Source organism: Labrus mixtus, chromosome 11 (assembly GCF_963584025.1).
Source record: "Labrus mixtus chromosome 11, fLabMix1.1, whole genome shotgun sequence".
NCBI lineage: Eukaryota > Metazoa > Chordata > Actinopteri > Labriformes > Labridae > Labrus > Labrus mixtus.
Window position 1 is genome coordinate 18098678 of NC_083622.1, and position 13513 is coordinate 18112190.

At 42.8% G+C, this 13513-nt stretch overlaps 1 protein-coding gene across 7 annotated transcripts in view; it reads right to left on the minus strand.

Annotated features, from left to right (window-relative positions):
* Positions 1 to 13513, minus strand: part of kif13a (kinesin family member 13A) — a 38260-nt gene that overhangs the window by 5193 nt on the left and 19554 nt on the right. For 5 of the 7 annotated variants that reach the window (XM_061050474.1, XM_061050473.1, XM_061050471.1 and 2 more), the window contains exons 7-37: positions 13386 to 13473; positions 12739 to 12873; positions 12493 to 12605; positions 12284 to 12395; positions 11904 to 12116; positions 11660 to 11770; positions 11432 to 11566; positions 9843 to 9973; positions 9517 to 9603; positions 9255 to 9430; positions 7879 to 8098; positions 7245 to 7407; positions 6920 to 7063; positions 6670 to 6819; positions 6221 to 6385; positions 5931 to 6104; positions 5678 to 5829; positions 5443 to 5575; positions 5145 to 5291; positions 4563 to 4595; positions 3561 to 3660; positions 3302 to 3428; positions 3157 to 3212; positions 2937 to 3061; positions 1766 to 1942; positions 1558 to 1650; positions 1304 to 1456; positions 1093 to 1170; positions 922 to 972; positions 707 to 794; positions 440 to 591 (exon numbers count right to left, since the gene is read on the minus strand). In XM_061050474.1, coding sequence (XP_060906457.1) covers positions 440 to 591; positions 707 to 794; positions 922 to 972; positions 1093 to 1170; positions 1304 to 1456; positions 1558 to 1650; positions 1766 to 1942; positions 2937 to 3061; positions 3157 to 3212; positions 3302 to 3428; positions 3561 to 3660; positions 4563 to 4595; positions 5145 to 5291; positions 5443 to 5575; positions 5678 to 5829; positions 5931 to 6104; positions 6221 to 6385; positions 6670 to 6819; positions 6920 to 7063; positions 7245 to 7407; positions 7879 to 8098; positions 9255 to 9430; positions 9517 to 9603; positions 9843 to 9973; positions 11432 to 11566; positions 11660 to 11770; positions 11904 to 12116; positions 12284 to 12395; positions 12493 to 12605; positions 12739 to 12873; positions 13386 to 13473 — 3982 coding nt within the window. The remainder of the gene's footprint in view (positions 1 to 439; positions 592 to 706; positions 795 to 921; positions 973 to 1092; positions 1171 to 1303; positions 1457 to 1557; positions 1651 to 1765; positions 1943 to 2936; positions 3062 to 3156; positions 3213 to 3301; positions 3429 to 3560; positions 3661 to 4562; positions 4596 to 5144; positions 5292 to 5442; positions 5576 to 5677; positions 5830 to 5930; positions 6105 to 6220; positions 6386 to 6669; positions 6820 to 6919; positions 7064 to 7244; positions 7408 to 7878; positions 8099 to 9254; positions 9431 to 9516; positions 9604 to 9842; positions 9974 to 11431; positions 11567 to 11659; positions 11771 to 11903; positions 12117 to 12283; positions 12396 to 12492; positions 12606 to 12738; positions 12874 to 13385; positions 13474 to 13513) is intronic. The other 2 variants (XM_061050476.1, XM_061050472.1) reach the window with 1 other exon arrangement.

A 13513-nucleotide genomic window follows, 5' to 3' on the forward strand; every position in this document is an offset into this window, starting at 1 on the left:
TTTGGCCTAAACTGGCATCTTACTGAACCACTTTACTGCTAGGACTGTCTCTAGTACACTTCAAGCACAGCAAATAAAAAATGCGAGGTTAGTTTAAATGGTTGTAACAGCCATGATTAATCACAAATATCCAATTCAGATGTGAGACTGAATTCCGTAGCTCAGTCTCATTTAGTGTTATGGTTATCCACAGCTGAAATCATGCTCCTGTGAGTCATGCTCTTTCAATGAAAACAAAGTAGATGGTGACTTCATGTTTTTGTTTTTTTGTCAGCCAAACAGCTGCAAAGTCATTTTCACAAAAATGTTATGGAGGTGCAATTTGATGTAAAAAAAAAAAATGCCATGATGAAATGTAAAAATGTTTTCTTGAAGGATGGCTGACAAAACGAGTCGATGATGTAGAATACCTCCCTCTTGAGAACCTCTCCCTGCTTACCTCTTGTCCAAGCAGGGGCCGAGCCTCCAGGGCTTTCTTGGCCTTGTTCTCCTCTTTGACGGGCAGCAGAGATTTGAGGAACTTGGGTGGCTGAGGAGAGAGGACTTTAAAGGGGCTGGAGTTGAAAAACGTAGGGCTCTCTGGAACCAAACCTGCGCAGGAACATTCAGCAGTAACCTGGTTATTTCATGTATTCAAAACAGGCCGTTTCTAACATCAAATAACATAAGGACACAGATTGGCTGCTGCGGATTTTCTATATCTTACCTGGATTCTCTTTGCTTTTTATGGGTGTATTACAAAGTGAGCCCTCTGGGGGATTGCAGTTGGTGCTGTCCCCATGATCACAGTGGTCCTAGACAACAAAATGCAGTTTAGATTGGTGTAGAATAATGCGTTTTAAAAACCATAAAAGTGTGACTTTTATTGTCTAGGGAGCAATTATGACATGCAAAGGCGTTCTTATTTATTAAACTACATACCTTACACTCTTCATCCTCAAAACCAGTCAGGTCTGATTTACTACACGAAGACTGGAAAGCAAGAAACAATCTCTTATTAGAGTCATAAATTAAGTTAAATTAAATTTAAAATAAAGTTATTGACACACAGTATGTTTAAGATGACAGTGTGGTGAGTGATGTTTTCATTACATTCTGTACATTTGGTGTGCTGATACTCCTTCTTAGGTGTCTCCCTTTGGCAGTGAGCGCTTCCTTTACTGTCACAGCCTTCAGTGAGGGGGAAAAAAGGCGCAAAGTTTACCCCCAATAGGATCAGTTAACATCCATTATACACTTTATACAGCGAAATGTTCACACTGTTTGCGTTACATTACGTCAACATGTTGACTGTAGCTCGTACCTGTCGGAGCTTCTCCAGACTGAGGATGTTCTCCACTTCCAGAACTCCCCGTGTGTACTTCTCAATGTACGTTTCTCCATCCCGAGTCTCCTCGCTGTCCCCGCGAGCAGCCATGAGGGCCAAGGTTTCCCTTTCCTCTGACTCCTCTGAGGCCTGCAGAGGGAAGAGATGTTGAAGTTAAACACCACCAGGCCTTGGTTAGATACAGCTGTAGAATAACAACTTGTATTGGATCAAGAAAGTCACATATGTACCTTTGGTATGTTGGAAACGATCTCATAAGTAACACCACAGGAATAAAGCGAGTTCTTAATGGACATTCTCCGCTTGAGACTCTGAGTGAAGCTCTGTAGGAAACAATTCAAAATAAAGTCAATCATTAAAACAAAACCCATTACTGTAGAGGCTAGCTCTGCTGTGGGCTTACTCTGTCTAATGAAATCTCATATCTCCTGTATTAACCTGTTTGTTGTAGATGTTGACAGCGATCCTCTTGCGGAGCACCAGCTCCATGGAGGCTGGGTGGCTGAGCTGCACCGTGGCTTTGATGATCAGATAAATACGTTCATTAGGAGACGTGATACGGTTGAGGTGCACAGAATCGTGTATGGATGAGTCCCAGGAGCAAACTGCAGACACCTAATGAATAAGAAGAGATGTGATTTATTTATGTAGATCCCATTCATCCACAGACAGAGCACACGCGGATTACAGTGTAAGTGGGCTTCAGTGTAGGTGGGCCGTATTTGTGGGTTTGAAGTCCTGTCCTAACACGCCAGCACAATTAAGCACAACAAAGAGGGTTAGTGATTACTGTATGGTTAGTGCACGAAAAAGAACATCAAATCAAAAAATAAAGATTAGTCTTCTTTTAAATGCTTCCTTCAATGCATGACGCACCTTTAAGACTCTGTAATTGTTCAATTACACACATAATTGTAGGAAAGATACGTCGCCCTGGTCTGTGTGCAATCATTTGAGAGAAAAGAACTTCTAGCAGCAGATAAAGAAGTAAACATCAGCTACATTCAACAAAGATCCCTAGAGGAAGCACACATGGAAAAACATGATATGTAGGTTTATGAAAAGAACACTTAGTGGAGAAAATAGTGAGGGAAAAGCCAGTAGTTGGAAGTCTCTCTGGGTTTTTAAGCATTTGATCATGTGATCATGGTATCATGTAAATGGTATTATGTAAAGTTCTCAAGCTGTTAAAAAATGAATCTTAATAATTACAAGCTTTGCGACAAATTATTCCTGATTAATGGCACACATCATGGGGAGGATAGATGAAGGCAGACTTAATATACGATCGCGGCTAGTCTTTTACTTTCTTGGATCGATAAGACAAAAAAAGTAAAGCCTTTATAGCATGGGTTTTTTTTATCATGTTAACACATTTTCTAGCTACAGTTGTATGACCTGTGACGGCGTCAGAGTGTGATTAATCTGTGTTTATTTGTTTAATGCATTTTTTTCTGTGAATAATTAATGGAAATCGATATTATTTTGACAGTCTTATTAATATGACCTCAATTCTGGAAACTATTCCCAAATGTGTATGTATGCCATATGTGTCACAGAGTTCCTTTTATGGCCACAGGAGGGCAATAAAGACACAACCAAGGCTCACCTCCTCCTCGCTGTGTCTGATGATGGGCAGATAGAAGAACTGGCTTCCATGCTCTTTGGGCAGGATGGAGTTAACACCTGCAGCATGTGGGCCGCTCAGCTGCTCAACTACTGTCAGATTATCCGCTGGAGACGTAAAAAAAAACAGTTTAGCGCTTGTGCAGCCTTCGATGATGATGTGAAACATCAGTTAAACAAAGCATGGTAAGTATCTGCCTTACCATTTAAATCCAGGAAGAGTACAGGGATGTGAGCTTCCATTCCTGCAGGTGGGGTCCTGCATGGAGTTGAATTAGATGTTAATGGTTAACAAAGCTGAAAAAGAGTTGAGTCTGACGCGGGCTTTGGAATGTGTGTTTTTTTTACCAGTCCGCAGGAGCTCCGGGGATGCAACTGCCAGGTGCAGGAACCAGCACTGCGTTTCTCTCCTCCGTGAGGCCGACCCATTGCTCCACCAGCCGAGCCTCACGCTCAATGTCCTCCTCTGACTTCTCTGGATACAAAAAAAATGACAATACGTTCACATCAACACAGGAACAAAGGATTAAAAATACAGTCAACACAGATCACCCACCCTGCTTGTCCTTCAGCATGTTGTGGCTCTGACACAGAGTCAAGGACTCACCGTGTTTGTTGATGATTTTCTTAATCTGTTCATCAAGATACTCCCGACGTTTGATGAGGGCCTCCGACCAGCGCTCTCGAACACAGTTGAGATCTTCCTCCTGGAACCAGAAACATACCAAAATCATTGTCCGCCGGCTCAATAAGGATCAGGTGCCAGTCACAGTAAAGAGTTCGCAGGGCAAAGTGGGGGTGCACGGGGCTGTTTGTCTGAGGGAGAACCCTAAAGGTCTTTAACACACCAAAATTTAATAAATTAGCTAAGCCAAAATAAAGTTTATCCTTTTTATTCATTCCTAATCCCAATGTGTGAAAAATGAAAGCCTTCAGGCTGTGTCTTGGCTGAAGAAAGATTACGGTCTTATTCCCAAAATCACACAAAACTTTCCCATAACCCCTTTGCAGATCTCACTCACATACACTCAACTACGGCACACTCACTCAAACTTGTACCAACATGTTCTCACATGCAGCCACAACAGCCCAGAGTCCTACCTGGACACACGGCAGATCCCTTTTTGAGGGAACGGCAGAGCAACCATATTATGCATCTGATTTCAGCTCTCTTTCATCATGCAGAGAACTGTAAATCATGCAGCCATGCAATGCCAATGTGATTACATGAGGCGTATTATTCCTGCAGCTCTTCAGTAGTGACAAGCACAGTAGCATTAGTGTGTTCGACCAGAGGGGGAAAGCAAGAGAGAGCAGGACAAGATCCCTGGCAGACCGACTGGAAGCTCAGCCATGGGGGTACAACTGTATTTTTCACAGAGGTCTGCCAGAGGCTGGTTGGCGTGATTGATAATAACAGCAACAGAAATCATGTGCCACAGCTGTTTATTAAGGCACTCGTTTAGTCGGTAGAGACACGGCCCTTTGCCTCCGGCCTCACATGCCCTCAGCAACAGGCCGAGTCACAAACACATGATCAGTTGTCTTCTTTCATGCTGCAGAATGAACTAGTGAGGGGAGCAGCATCAAGAGGAGACTGAGAGAGTACCTGATAACTATCCACATCTTCTTCCACCTCTCTCTGGCAGGAGAGAACACACTTAGTCAAATGAGGGGAACAAGAAAAGAGGGCCCTGACCAGACCAGCTCACAGCGGCGTTACAGTACCTCCATATGTGTCTGATTTTGAGTAGTACATGTATTTAATAAAACAATAACAAGCCCAGGGAGTTTCTCTTTAAATATTTTGGGATGTGTCACTGTCAACTAGAGAATGGATTCCGTGACTACTTAGAGTTGATCAAATCATTGCCTCCTTTCTCAATTAGGTCAAATCAGCGCATGAACAAACAAACGAGTGCTAATGAGTTTGGCATTCCTTGGTCTTCTTTAGAATCAGTGCCAGCTATCCAGATGAACCAATCATGGCACGAAATCAGGGATGGACTAAACACACTTTGGCTGAATCAGCATAATATTGTTGGGCTTGAAACAAGTGTACTGTTCCTCAAACACTGTTCAGTTCCAAAGTAAGATCAGCTCTGTACAAATCATAATCCTATTTTTGACAACACAATAATCTAAGAAGCGTGTGAATATGAGCAAACATTAGTTTGGGTGTTTGACAGACCTGGTAGCTGTCGAGAGGTCTCTGTAGTTTGGTGGAGCGAGCAGACACACAGCCGATAGAGACGGACAGCATGGCCTCCACCAGCAGAGGCAGCGTGCCTGAGTTTTGGACCGGCTTCACACACACCTGCAGCCTCCTGGAGTGACCCTGCACGGACAAATCCCCACAATACAGCTCTCAAATTACCACAGGCACAAGGCTGATAATAATGACATAATTCCAAATGATCCTCTTAAATGTGAGTAGGGCAGCCAGTCTGACCAGAAGGGAAACTGTGCTAATAGTTATTTTCTCTGACCTGTCGGAGTTGGAAGACTCCACCCGTGTTGATGTCTTTTCCAGGATGCAGCTCCACAGACGAGTACTCCCCCTGCTCATTCAGCTCCTGGATGGAGGTCCACAGCTCGATCCTGCGAGACACCTCATTCCACCTTGAACACACAACAGCCATAGACAGTGAGGTGTGAAATGTCAGTGTGGGTGTGTGTGCCCACATGTGTAAAAGTTTGATTAGGAACTTGGGATAAATTTACCGGTCTCTAAGAGTCTGGGTCTTCGCCTCCAGTGCATCCAACTCCCAGAGTGAGCGTTTGTTTCCAGCACAGCGGTGACCCCACACCTCTATGGCCAACGCCCCATCTGATATAAACTCCAAGAACTCGTCCGTCACATGCACAACATAGTCCTGGAAAAAAGAAAGAATGGAATGGAGAGCTCACAGTAATAACAGGGAATTTAAAAAAGGATCACCACTTACATATAAGGCATTAAAGATCTAGCTTTTACCTTGCAGTGATCAAACTGGACAGTAAACTGGGCGTCTGGGCTTCGAGGGGAAGGTCTGTCTGGGCTGACCATGGGAGGAGCCACAGTGGGCTCACCATGCTCCCAGAAGGTGTACTGACAGAAAACAAAGTTGGACAGGTTGAGCGGCAGACCAGTGGCCTCCCTGATCCGCACCTGCAGCAAAAAGAGAGGATGGAGCCGAGTCCCTTAGCCTTGATTTGCATCAGTTCGTTGTAGAGCAATATCTATCAAAATGTCTCTGTTGAAATCCAACAACAAGCGGTTTTTACCCTGCAGGTTAGCCTCTTGGTCATGTGGACAATCTCGCCGTTGGTGTCCATCACCTCGTAGCAGCTGCTCTCACTGGAGTTCTCGGACGAGTCGTCTCCCCCACACAGGCGCTCTGGTACAGCTCCACTCACCCGCATCAGCTCAATGTGCAACCTGCCTGCTACCTGTGAGACCAGGGCAGGAACATCTCTCACATTCAAGCAAAATAATCTCTGATAGTCTACTGCCTCTATATGAGCATCTCAGAGTGGATTCATGTTTTAGGACTTACTAAGTACTTACTTTAGGACTTTTTTGTGATGCATTTTAAGTTGTACATTATTCATTTGATTAAAGTTAAGTTTTGGTGCATCATCCTGTCATATTGATCGGATGTTTAAAAAAAATCTGGAATGCTGTGTGAATAATTGATCTGTGCATTCATGTGTTTATGTTGGAGCAGCCGTACCTCTCCCTGTTGGCTGATGATGGGGACAGCATATTGCAGTTTGACATCATGGAAAAGGCACTCCAGAAAAATGTTGGCTACTCCGATGAGATTGTGATTCTCTTGCGCCTCGTAGAACGGCTCACAGTAATGACCGTTTGCCTTGTTATTCTGAGAGAAAAATAATAAAAAAAAAACACTAATAAAGAATTGATCCAAAAAATATATTCTTAATTCTTATCCTTTTCTGTTTCCCATCAAGGTTTCTTACTGTCTCCTCTGCTCCTTCCCTCCAGTCCCTGTAGTGGTCTCTCATGTCCACTAGCTTGTTTTCCAGCTTCTCAATGGTCCACACCTGGGTCCCCTTCCCTTTCCTCCGCACCTGAATAGCCGGTTCACTCACTATTGCTCCACGCTATATGAAAGCAGGTTGACAGATTTAGTAAGTTGTTATATTTCAGTATCCATCTCAGACTTGTAATTAAAGCCTCAAAGATAAAACAGATCACAATGAAAAGGTTACAATTGAGGTAATCTATCCCTCAGTAAGGTGGTGTTGTGTTGGTGTGTTATCGTTGGGGGTTTAGGGGTATGACCTTGCGGTTGGCGCTGAGGTTGGCTGCAGGGATTTGAAGGGTGACCTGATAGTCGGTCAGTTTGTTCATCTCTTCTGCCAAAAAGTTGGATTCTCGCACCAAGGTGTTGGCTTTCACAACCTGCTCCCTGAGCCGAGAAAGACTCTGACGGAAGAGCTCATCCCTGGTGCACACACACACAGACAGACACACAGACACACAGACAGACACACACACGCACAGAGAGACATTCATTCATGAAGATGAAGAAACACTGACCTGTTAGGTAGCACACTGTGACATGATAGAGATAACACACTCATTCACAGTAGCAGTCTGTATACTATTGTACACTAGTTTTTGACTGTAGACTAAAAAAACCATTAAATGGTCATTTTAAAGTCATTAAAAAGCCATCACATACTTAAAGGTGTATGATAACAGGCAGGTGATGAAACATACTGATTTACTACTGAAGCCTCTGCATGACCTACTAAAAGAAACAAGACCCTAATCGACACGACGATATCTATATCCTTATTTTCATCGCCTGAAACTGCTGCTGGGGGAAGGTGTCAGACATAGTGACTAACAGCACCCTGCAGAAACATTTATTACTATTTCCACAGCATTGTGTGTGTGTGTGTCCACAAACCTGTCCTCCGTCCACAGCCGCAGTTTGCTGTGTGGTGTGTGTGTCGGGAAAGTAAGCCGCTCGCTGCTGCTGCGGTGGTGTAGTGATGTCTTCTCAGGCGACAGCTGTTGCCGTAGTGACTCCAGCTCTCGTTCATACATCATCCTCTGCTCCTCCAGAGCCGTCCGTTTCTCCTCCAGGTACTGCTTCTCCAGCACCTGGACCACATTCTGCATAGGGTCTACACACATACACACACACACACAAGAGTGTACGTTTTACTTTCAGGAGCATCCTTTGACTTGACCAAGTTTTCTCATTAAGTGAACAAGAGAGTGCAAGACAAAGCCAAAAAAATGTAGTTGTTATAAGAGTTGAAAAATATGTTTTTGGTAGCCTGGCTGGATAGACTAAATATCTCTGGAATAACAAAATAAAAAAACATTTTCTATTCAAGAGGAGTGCTGCTGTTGGAAATGTATCAAATATAAAGATAAACTTTATTGATCACCCATGGGGGACATTTTTTCATTACAACAGCTCAAGAAAACAGAAAACAGGAATATAATTATTAAAAATAACAAGAAGTTAAAAATCAAACATATGTACATCAGTTAAATAAAGGGAGAAAAAATACAATAATAGAATAATACCAGGTATGTACACTTCCACTTGTGGTGTATTAAAAACACACACAGTGTGTAGCATTGTTGATGTGAGTCATGTGAGGTGAGGTGGTGATGCTGTATAGAATATAAGTGCGTACATACATTTTTGAGTAAATATTTGTATGGCTAAAAGTAATAAGACAATTTTATTCATTTATTTTGACACTTAATTTTAAGCTAAACTAATTTACAAATATTTGATGACTGCATGTTGACAGATATATAGTTGATCTCATCTTTATTCATTGAATAGCTAAAGGTTTTTTTCTTTTTTCTTTTAAATTGAGGCTTTTTTATGCCTTAATTGTAGAGACAGGACAGTGGATAGAGTCAGAAATCGGGAAGAGCATGTAGAAAAGGAACCACAGGTCAGATTCAAACCCGTGCCGCCTGCTTGGTGGAGTACATGTGGCGCGAGCACTAACCACTAGGCTACTGGTGCCACTGCTATGAGATATTTGACATGAAAAGCTAACTTTCCCCTTATTTTTAGATGATTGGGAACAAATTTGTCTGTAATCAATACTTAATATCATTATGATTTGGCCCAAACTGCTCTTCACACTTCTTGTAGTTATTTTTAGTTTTGTTGTCTCTGACAATAAAACAAATTGGATTTATCAAGTGAGAAATAAGGCAGCTGATTGTTACAGGTATCACTACAATGGTCCTTTTTTACATTCAAAATAACAACATTTTGCTTCACAGCAACTGCATTTCTAATAATACCATTGTTTCCCAGAGTCTTCATCATGACCTCCATCTGGGCAAACTCGTAGCTGTAGTCCTGTTCAGAGGAGGCCTCGCTGGCTGTTTCAACATCTGCCTCGATGAAGCTCTCTCTAGGAGATGCTCTCTCCAGCTCCTTTAAACGGTCCCGCCGCTTTCGATTAGGTAGATTAATCCTACAAGGTGAACACAGTTTTCTGTACAGTGACTCCATTTCATGGTTCTTCACAAATTCAAGGCAACACTGAAACACGTCTTATACCTGAAGAAGTGGTTGTTTCCCCATAAGATTCTATCTCCATGCCACAAGTGCGACAAGGAATCAATCATTGTGCCGTTCACACAGGTTCTGCAGAGAAAAACAAGTCTTTTAAAGATGTCTGATTTAAAAAAAAAAAAAAACTAATCTATTTGCAGAGGGATTGAGACAGGGCTCTGATATCAAAGCAGAGGGTTCAGATCATAGATTCCTGTGCAGTGAGGTCATGTGAAACAGTGAGGTCCAGTCATCCATTAAGGAGAGAGACAGCAGAGAGATACAAAGAGGCAGACACAGAGCACGGTGGAGGTAAATTTAAAGAAGCTCACCTGGCATTCCCTATGGGCATGAGGGTGACGTCGCCGTCTGGGCAGAGCTCCAGGATGCAGTGCTCCGGCTGGATACCGATCCCAAACAGCTGGATGTCCTGAGACGTGTCCGCGCCCACACGCGTGTGCTCCTACACACAGGTGGAGGACAGGTCAAGGAAACTATAACTGCAGATCTAAATATATGACATCTCATGTTTGAACTTTAAGGTCAAAGCATTAAGACTTACAAACTGAAAAAGATTGTTGTAAAAAAAAAAAAAAAAACACTCATGAAAACCAAAGGCCTGAGTGAAATAACGTGCAGATGGGCGTTGTTAAACAAACATCCCAGCTCCTAGAGGATGTCCGACCCTGCAGTGATCTAACCCACTTCACTCATTCCACACTGATATGCCAGGCTGGACTGCAGATCCAGACAAAGGCCTGTTGTTCAGCAGACTGTGCAGGCCGCTTTCTCACATGCCTCTGCCCTTACAGGTCCAGATATTTTGTGGTATGTTTCGATTCAGTGCTTTGCAAAGTTATGACCTGCTTTTACTGAGCTCCTCTGTGCTCTCACACAGTGGATGGTTAATATCATGGCATGTAATGTGCATCCTTCCATTAAATTAAGAATATAATGACTTGGGGTGCTGGTTTAGCTCAGTTGGGAATGCTGGCTTCCTGCATGTATACAGGCTACTGTCCTTATCACACTGGTTGCAGGTTTGGACTCCTCCAGATCTGGAATTCTGCCACTGCTGGGTGCACGTCATCATCCACCCTCTCACCCTATATTTCCTGTCTTTCTATATCTGTTCTATCAATCAAAAGCCAAAAAGAAAATGTAAAAAGAAGAATATAGGGACCCTTTTTTTTTTTCTTGCAAACATCTAAAAATGTAGTCAAAAGAAGCCAGACCTGCCATCCAGGCTGCATGCTTGCTGTCATTGTTTATCCACATTGTTTGAAGTCTATTTTTAGATGACCTCTCATTGTGTTAACCTCTGCTTAATGTCACATTACGGTAGTTTAGGGTTGTATTTACTGCATTGTTCATGGTCTACTTTGCATGATTTCTCTTTTTAACCGTGATGTTTTGCTTCTGCTTGTTCCTATTTACATATATTGTTTGTGTATTTCATGGCTAATAATTTCACATCTGGGAAAGGGACACGAGTTGAAAAGCTGCTTTTAGGAAAACATTTACAGAGATCAGTGACCCATGTGTATTTTCCCTAAAAAGAAAACATTTCAAATGTATTTAGTAGAACTAGGACACAAATAGGTTGAATATGCAAGTTAACGTTGGGGTAAAATCACTTTAAGAATTCCTGGAATAAGAATAATGTAATCCAAAAAATCAAACAGTGTGGAGAATAAATATATATACATTTTCTATTGAACAGGGACAGCTTGAGGTTCAGCGGTTAATAGAACCATATAACTCGTAGTAAATATAATTGTTAATTCTGATGTGTTGTCACCTGGGATTTAGTAATCCAGCTAGTAAGCATGAATCCTAATGTACTGAAAAGGCAGCAGCTGATGACAGTCATGAGTTTCTGCATGGAAATCTTGTAATCGCATTGTAAAATCTGTATTACCTTCAGGTAGTAGACCAGCAGTTCATTGAGGGCAGGGTCAGCGTTCAGGTTGACCAGGAAACACTTGTCTTCTCCCACTTTAATCCCTGATGTTTCCAGAGAGATGCCCATACTCTCCAGCTGCTTCTGACGTTCCTGTAAACACAGACAAAAACAGTGTTACTGCTCCTTTATATATGCAGAGTTTGAATTGATGTGTTGGAGTCTGTTTATGAGTGATTTGCATACAGTGGCGATCTCCTCTGTCTTTCTCAGCTTCTCCTCCCAGGTGACCGTCATCTCCTGAATGAGTTTCTCAGATTCATGCAGTTTCTCCTTCAGCTCAGGAGCCTTCATCAACTGATGGGACGACAGGGGGGGGGGGGGGGGGGGGAACCCATCAGTAGAGTCTGCATCATCATGTGATGGATGACAAATCGGGCATGAATTCATTCATAATATCTCAGCGGTGAACACAATCCCTTCGCCTCACCTCGGCCTGAGAGAGCTGAACTTTGAGCTTCTCCACCTCCTCCCTGAGCTCTCTGATGATCCGAGCGTTGGGGTCTTCATTCACCACAGCGTGGTTGACAATTCTCTTGGCCCTGTCGGCATAACGGAGCGTGGACAGAGTCTCCTCGTAGTTATCGGCTGCAGGACTCACTGTGGCTATCATGGCTGTCTTGCTATTGCCACCAAGGTTGTCCTAAAGACAAGAAAGAAAAAACGCTGGCTGTTAAATATGTCCTTTCATTCAACCTGCACCTCAGCACTGACAGAAAAAAAAAAATCACAAATCATTATAGGAACTAACCCAGAAGGAAGCTAAATTCAAAGGAAGTTAAAGAGGGGTGTGTCATTTGTGGGTCAAACCTTCAGTAGCCAAGTGAGGACTGAGTCTCTGTACGGCACGAACTTGGCTTTCCCCTTTCCAGCAGACTGATCAGCGAGAGCAGAAATCACACAGCCTAATGTGGTGAGAGACCTACAAACACACAAAAAAGCCATTGCAGTTTATCAGAGTTATACTGTTAAATCATGAAGTGGATTATTATTTTTTATTTACAAAAACCAATCCCCACTTGTTAATATTGCTGCCTTCCTTGAGTCTCTCTCCAGCAGCTCCGGTCTTGGACACTCGCTCGCTTCCTGCCAGGTCGACCAGACTCAGTTTGCTCACTTTCTCCCCTGAATTCTACAAACGGTCACCCATGATAACACATTTAAAGGTAAGACACACATGTTGTCACAGATTTCACTCAGTTCTAGGAGGGACTGAAAGGTATTAAAAAAATAAAAATAAAATAAAACTCAAAGAGAATACCAACCCCAGATTTTAGATCATAAAGCGTTTGTGTGACAATGATACTGAAGACGCCGTGCGATCGACTGCTCTCCTCGTTCATGTTGGTGGCTGCAACTGTGCGAGATTTGTTCCCCTCCGACATTAACACCTCGATGTCCTTAAAAGAAAAGACAGAGCGAGAATATTAAGGTGGTAGGATGCATTGGAGAAGTTTGAAGAAGACACCAGTTGAAACACATTTAGCTAAAACTGGTTTGTGCTTCACTATGATAACTGTTTTATCAGACTCTGTTTACTTATGGGCTGTGTGACAGCTGAGTTAGCCTGGTAACAGATATAAGTAAGCAAAGGTTGTGGACAATCCACTGGACTAATATCAGAACAAAGCCAGGAGGAACAGGGTGGAGATGTTTAAACGTAATTAAGGAAGGCCCTGCCAAAGCTTGGCACATAAACACAAAACCTCATGACTACATTCCCACATCAGGGAAAATGCGTCATTGGAGTTTCTGCACTTAGATGATTTGATACTTAACAGTTATTCCGGATATAAAATGGGAGCGTAATAACTGTGGATGTGATGAGAAGGGATGTCTGTATCTGGTGTCTGATCAGTGATACAGGGTAGATTTAGATTCATTTCAGGTCGCTGTGTGGTGAAAGACAAACCTCAAAGCTGGTCACAGCCAGCTGAGACAGACCATCCACATATGGACCCAACACTTTGTGTTCCCGAACTTTCAGGGACTGTCGGCTCCTTAAAAAAAAAGAAAAGAGAGCGACAGAGTTAGTATAAG